At 33.6% G+C, this 7676-nt stretch overlaps 1 protein-coding gene across 1 annotated transcript; it reads left to right on the forward strand.

Annotated features, from left to right (window-relative positions):
• The first annotated feature begins 951 nt into the window (after nucleotides 1-951).
• Nucleotides 952-5672, forward strand: LOC140062454 (RNA-binding protein MEX3B-like). The gene is made up of 2 exons (XM_072108678.1): nucleotides 952-1315; nucleotides 1537-5672. The coding sequence occupies exons 1-2, from the start codon at nucleotides 1066-1068 to the stop codon at nucleotides 2841-2843; spliced, it is 1557 nt and encodes a 518-aa protein (XP_071964779.1). The 5' UTR covers nucleotides 952-1065; the 3' UTR covers nucleotides 2844-5672.
• Nucleotides 5673-7676: the final 2004 nt, after the last annotated feature.

A 7676-nucleotide genomic window follows, 5' to 3' on the forward strand; every position in this document is an offset into this window, starting at 1 on the left:
ACGTTAATAAAATCACCCGTTGCTGTATCTGGTTGCTCTGATATGAATCTATCTGTCAATTTAATGCAATAGGGCAGCACATTGAAATAAAACACCTGGCAGGTCAAGGAAGGAGAGGGAGAAGAAATGTTGGCATGGGGTGGTTGGAGAAGGGTGGTTATTTAATGATGTCTCCCCCCCCCCCCCCCCCCCCCCGTGGTTATTCTGTATTGTTCGTTGGCAGGTCACCGTCGCCGTTTTTGTAATACAGTAATACATTAATTAATATAATCAATGATTACCGACGCCGTGACAAAAACACTTTGACCTAAAATTGAACCTATAGGTCTGCCTCTATGTATAGAATATATATAATTCGACCTTGGCTAAACATTAACCATGTCGTCACTACTGTAAACTGGTTCAATGTTGATTCCAAAAACGCTCTGAAATTTAAACAAAAATGAAATTGGTTAGAGAAATAATGAAGTACTTGATGGAAAAAAACGATGTTTTTATTTCGAATGTATGTAAAGACAGATAAAAGGTATAGAATCCATTTTTATTATAGTTATATTATAATGGTAGGGCATAAAGAAACATTTCATATTTATTACGTCACACAAGCTTTGTATCGTGGACTCGACGATAAAAAATTATACTGTTATATACATAATAACACTACTGGTTCAGGACAAAGAACCAACAAAATAACTAAAATACTACACTGGCAGAAAATGATGCAAATTTTAAGCATCTACACAGCGTGTCTTTTCATTTGGCGCTTTACACGGCAGGTGGTGCATATGTTTAGTAAAACCACACCTTTTATATTATCAAGAGCCAATGAAAGCTTGTTCAGCAACCACGTGTTGTTTTGAGCGATTGGTTTTTGTTGCATCTAGTAAAGATGACGTCACCCCGCGCCTATTTTATTGAACTACGAAATACCATTCAAAGTGTAGTGCAGTTGTAGTTAGCGACAAGGCGTAGTGCTTGGTCGTGATTGTACTCCGAGAACACAAGAAAACAAGGCAGAATAGATATATTTTTATACTCGAATAATTTTTACAAACCTTTCCTGAGATGCCTAGCACTATAATAACTGAAATGGATCGGAATTCTACCAACAGCTTAGACGAGCATCAGCGAAACCTAGGAATGCAAAGTCTAGCTTTAGATTTTTCTATGTTGAACATGGCACAGCAAAATGGAAATCTAAGTGGAGGAGAAGACGACGTTTCTTTCGATGGAATAAATAGGAAAAGTTGTAATATGACTGAATGTGTTCCAGTCCCTAGTTCAGAACATGTTGCTGAAATCGTTGGAAGGCAAGGTAAATAAAATCAGAAATTATTTTTTGTTTTATTGCAGGTCGATGTCGGAACACCACAAAACCGCGTGGTGTGTAGGCTAGCATGCAGTAGATGAAATGTTGGTTTTGTGTGTGCGCCATGATGATGATGCTTTGTTCTGGAATGTCGTATGGCTAAACGCGCTGACTGTACTCGTTATCCGAACACACCCTTTGAATTTTAACACTTTCTATCTTTTTAGGATGCAAAATAAAAGCTCTGCGTGCAAAAACAAATACATATATCAAAACGCCAGTACGTGGTGAAGAACCAGTGTTTGTTGTGACTGGCAGGAAGGAAGACGTTGCGGCTGCAAAAAGGGAAATTCTATCAGCTGCAGAGCATTTCAGCCAAATACGTGCAAGTAGGAGAAATCAACAGGGTACAGCACCAACAAATGGTCATTCAACGACAGGTCTTAGTCAGGGTCAACCTCCACCAAACATCCCAGGTCAAATTACAATTCAAGTGAGAGTTCCATACCGTGTAGTTGGATTAGTCGTAGGCCCAAAAGGTGCTACTATCAAACGCATACAACAACAAACGCATACCTACATTGTAACGCCTAGCCGTGATAATGAGCCAGTTTTTGAAGTAACCGGAATGCCAGAAAATACCGAAAGAGCAAGAGAGGAAATCGAAGCACACATTGCTATGCGCACCGGAGGGCTCGTTGATTCAATTATTCCAGAGGACAATGATTTTGCTACTAATGGAAAAGACAGTGGTATTTTATTGTCCGAGCTTGGTTCTGTAGGACTATTTAAAGGCACTGGAAATTCGGCTTTTACTCCATTAATTGGCAATGCAAAGGCTGGACTTTCTAGAAACAGCAGTTCCAGTAGTGATTCCGGTATGTTTTTTCCAACATCGACCAGCTCAACAACGACCCTTACAGATTTCCCAGCTACAAAAACCATAGAATTTTCCAGCACAAAAGAATTCAATAACAGTTATCCTTTTGGATTATTTGATTGTCAATCTCCTGATCTTGGAATAGATTCTCCAGGATTTGATCCGCTCGTTGGAAACCCTTGGCATGATTTAAATCGTTGTAGTAATGCATTGTTCGGTGGATTGATAAGCAACTCGAACCCAAACGGTATGCGTCGAAAAAGCAGCGGAAGTTTGGGAATCACAAATCTGCAGGTGAATGAAGGCAACGACCATCCCCCTGCCAGGCGTATCCACAGTGATCCGCTCGACGGGGGTTTAACGTCTCTTCCAGCCTTCAATGCGATTCCCATGCCACCGTCGTTCTCCACCTCCAATTCAACCGGTTCCAACAGTGCTTCGACGAGTCCAACCAACTCCACTGGATCTAGTAACAGCCAGCGAAAGCCCAAGGAATGTTACGTATGCTCGGAAAATGAGGTTGTTGCTGCGCTTGTTCCGTGCGGCCATAATTTATTCTGTATGGACTGCGCTAAACAAGTCCTAGATAAATTACCCGCGGAATGCCCGGTTTGTTTCCAGCAAGTTAACCAAGCCATTCGCATAATTTCCTAACTAGTTATATAGTAGTATTACAGTTTGTATTTTAGCTGCATTTATAGTACTTTGATCAAATAAAAATAATTAAAACGAGATTTATAATTATTCTTGATCAGGTTCATAGATATGATATTGAAATAATAATAATTATAATAATAGATTAAGAATTTCTCGCCGTGTTTAAAGCAAAAGATGTTGTCATTGTATTTGAGAACTTTTGAAAGATATTTTATTCTTGGAGACTATTTCATACTAAGACATTTTACAAAGTAAAATGATTTAATTTTTCTTCATTATGCTCTTGGTCTATTGTACATGTATGTTGCCGTTATTATTGTATAGGCCTCAAATTTGTATGTGTAATTAGTGTATTTTTTGTATTGTGAAAAAGTGTGTACATTTACGATGCTTTGTGTTGGGACTAACAGTTAAAGATTTACTTTTCAGAGATATATTTTACCCAGCAAATATTTTATAGTCCAAATATAAAACTTATTTTATTGTATTGTATTAAAACAACTTTAAAAAATAGAAAAAAAAATATGGCCTATAGCGGTCACAAAGTAGAGAATGGTATGCATAATTCACTATAAAGTTTGGACAAGCAGAGCTTGTACGTATCTATGAATTATTTTTATCAATATTATTTACAAAACAGTTCTGTATATGTAGGTATAAAAAAAAATTTTTGACCAAATATTCCATGTTTTAAATATAAACTTAGGTATTGAGAAAGTAAATGCAAATATTTTATTTTTGTTTGGTCATGTTATAAAATGACCTATGTTATGCCTGATATAGTATTTGCCTAAACATTTTTAAGAATTTTAAATTGTTCAGAGTTTATTTTTTAAGTGATAAAAAGTTGAAGTATGGTAATTAAGGTGTTGCGATTAACGATTGTGTGCTGTTTTCTATACTGTCCCCTAAACACGGATAAACTAAGCAAATTTACAAGAGAAATGAGGGTCCCATGAATGCAATTTTTCTCTCAAGAAAAAGATGTTATTTTTATAGTTGTGATAACAAATATGAGTGTTTAACTTCGTTGTCATTTTTCATGTTTAGTACTAAAACATTTTTATGTGCAACCAGTGTAAAAAATTATATGTAATTTTTCTAATTAACATAGTGTTTGGCTCATACGTTCCTGTCCATTTATCCATACAATTTTTCTATAGTTAAATTAAATCATATATATTATATATATAGCATATGACTTTTGAAAAGATGCTCATTATGTCCAGTAGACGATAGCAAATACAGTAATACATATATCTATGTTTAATAAATCTTGGGTTAATGTGACGTTATAAGTTTGAAATATTATGCTCTAATCAGTCTTCCATTTATGGATATGCTTGGCTGGCTCAGTATTGCATGTCTAGCCCTTAACTGGCAAACTGCAATTATCACACTACATAATGTATACAATAAAAATGCTCTATTGCACCCGGTTTCTTTCACAACAACATATAAACCTCAGATTTATTATTCGTATAGTATATTATATTTAAATACATGTTTTATTTTTGGAAGAAAAAGTTAATTTACAAAAAAATACACCTTGTGTTAAACTATTTTATTAAAAAAAAATATTGGATGGGAACATTTTTTATAATTTTTTTACTATTTAATTTTAGATATTTGTATTTAATAGCTTAATTTTAAAAATTGTTACTTAAGGAAATTTATTTATGGGACAGAACTCTGCGGTTTCTCTGAAACTAGATAACGTACTAAAACTCAAAGTAATAGTATTGTGCATATTTTTTTATGATAATTTTTGTAGTTGAATAAAGAGTGCCAAGGGTAAAAGATTAACTGCTGTCTGTATAGGACTACGTACTGTACGCTTGTACAATGTAAAGAATAATATTTACTTCAATGATGTGTATAGGTGATTAGTAATTTATAAGGTACCTTTATCATCATGGGGCAAACAAACCTTTGGACTAATCATTTCCGCAGGATAATTATCAATTAGCAGTATGGTATTTATTACTGTAGTCTATACAACAGCATTTTTTCTATTGCCTAGTATAGTTTATCTTTTTAAATGTAATATGAAAAACTGGTGGTATATTGGACATTGGTCTTAATTGCCCAGACAATTTAGTTTAAATAATTCTATATATATCTACCTATTCATATTTAAATACAGAGTTTTTATGAAATATACCTATATAAAACTAGTTTGTATTATATAAATTTCTGGTGTTTTAAAATGCGTTAAATTTTTGTTACGAGGTAATATTGGTGATTATCCGCACTAGAGCAACCACGAAAGAACAAAATGCCAAACGCTAGTTTATAGTCTTTCTTCGGCTGCACAAGTGAACGCAGCCATGTCGTAGCCTTTGGCTGCACAAGTGAACGCAGCCATGTCGTAGCCTTTGGCTATATATTCCTAGCCTAACTTAAGCCATTCCTAGTCCGATTTAGATTTCAAAATAACTATATATTAACTCATTTACCGAGGGTGGTGAGCGTATGAAATACTATTTTAAAATACATATTTTACTTGTACTGTAGTAGCTTTGGTCGGGTGCTTTGTTTCCTCTAGGCTAGGACTACAAAAAAGTCTTGCCACAATAATTCTGAACACAAAAAATAATAAGAAAAGTATAATGATTTGTGAAGCAATTAAGAAATTTCATCTGATTTTTACAGTATTATTTTTATTATTTATTTAGCATTTTATACATACAGATACAAATGTTTATTATTCAAATTCATTGTTATTGATATATGTTGATATAAAATAAAATGTGAAACTCAAATATTTTGTTATTTTGTTCAATCATTTTAGTGTTTTGAAGTGTACAGTATTTCAATTCAGCGGAATAATTGCAATTATGAAACTGAAAACAAAACCAATGTACAATACTTTATATTTGTAGTGAATTTAATTACATAAAGAAAGGTATTTTTTGTTGGTTTTAGCGAGTACGATCACTGCCGAAGAAGACTATTGTAGTTTTCGCTTTACCGTTGGATTCAGCCTGAAGAAATTGGACAGAAGGTGTTGCTAAATACTGCAGAAGTTGATTATTATACGTATAAAGATGACCACCATTTTAATCGAGTAAAAGTACTGGTAACTTTAATGCAGCCCTGCTTTAATGCCTGGTTTTCAATGGCAATTGTCATTGATAGAAAAACTGTCCTATAAAAGAATAAAAATTGTTTAAATACTGTATTAATAAATGTTCAGTATTTTTTCTCGTCCTTGTCCAATGATGCTATTCTATATACAGTATTTCAAATACTGTACATTACTCCCTGAATAACATGCATATTAATATTGTTATCTACTATCTATAAAAAATATAGCGCAACTAATCTGGCCACATGAATGGTTGATTCGCGCAAATATATTCTCTAATGGAAAACAGCCTGGATTCTTCCCGATTTTTATTACAATTCGTGGCCGTTAGTTCCTGTGGGGTTATGCTATAGTAGGTAAAATTATTCATTATTTTGGTGGGGCTGTCGGCCTGAATTTGGCATATCAATGAAATATCCGGCAATCAGTTTTCCAAAAATAACCATTCCTTGAAGAGTTTAATTGTCCGATACTGGAGTAAAATTCTATACAATTCTATATTGTATTGTGTACATTCTATGCATAGTGTACATAGCTGTTTATTTACTCTATATATTTAATATACCTCTAGTACTTGATAAGATCCCTATCAGAAAGCCAGCCAGCCAACCGTCTTTCCTTTACATTGAATCTGTGGTAATAAAACTTTACAACAAAGGTCGAATTATAATATCATACACAAATGGAAAAAAGCACTGATTTTCACATTATGGTTTTAATTTTAATGGAAAATATTGTTTGCATTAAAGGGATAATGTTTCGTTATTGGATATTGAAATTAAACAATATTAATGTTGTCTTTAAAATATTAATATTTAATAGTGAAACCACATGTTTCAAAATATGCATCTTTTGTATCCAATATAATCCTAAATTATACTGAACATATTCAATAATTTTATAAAAATTTGTCTGCCTAGAAATTCCATACAGGTGTTTCTTAAATTTGATAAATCATTGATTTGATTGAAGGTATGGCTATGTTTGTGCATTTTGTTGAGGTCAAAAGAAGTCAAATAGGCTAGTGAAATAGTAATGTAATTTACATTTTTACCGTCTTAAATAATTACAGAGCATTGTGTATGCCAATATAAGAAGGAAAAAGAAGGGTGGGGGTGGGGGCGGAATTTATCAAAGTGATATCCCTCCCCCCCCCCCCCCATCATCCCAAACCTAGACGTATGTAGAGTAGAAAGTTCTGTACATCGTTTATTTTTAGGATACATGTCTACGGTATTTCAGAAGAAGGTAATGATGATAGATTCATTAGGCAATGTTATTACGTTTTTTTTAAACAATCTGACTGATTTAACAAAATAGTTAATTAATTTTACTTCACTACGTAAGTGTATTATTCATTCTCCCAGGCACGTTTCACTCAGACGCAACATTGAGTTTATTAATTAAACCGCAGATTTATATGATCTGTTATTAACCACTGGATTTATTCCTCTTATGCATTGTGAATAAAGAGTATAGGTAATTTGCATAATAACCTCATGCATACAAAATACATATTATTTTTTTATATCTTCCCCGTTCCAAAAACAATCTAACCAGTCATAATGAATCATGAATTGTAATAGCCAGTGAAAATGGTTGATTTAATTACACGTAAGATTTTTGTCGATAGATTGCCTAGCGGCATCGGAGATGGTGAGGCTGTGCCGGAGAATCCCATATATTGAAGCCAACAGATCAATAACACTTCGCATGGATTCGACCAGAACAATGGCATG

This window comes from Antedon mediterranea, chromosome 11, assembly GCF_964355755.1.
Source record: "Antedon mediterranea chromosome 11, ecAntMedi1.1, whole genome shotgun sequence".
NCBI lineage: Eukaryota > Metazoa > Echinodermata > Crinoidea > Comatulida > Antedonidae > Antedon > Antedon mediterranea.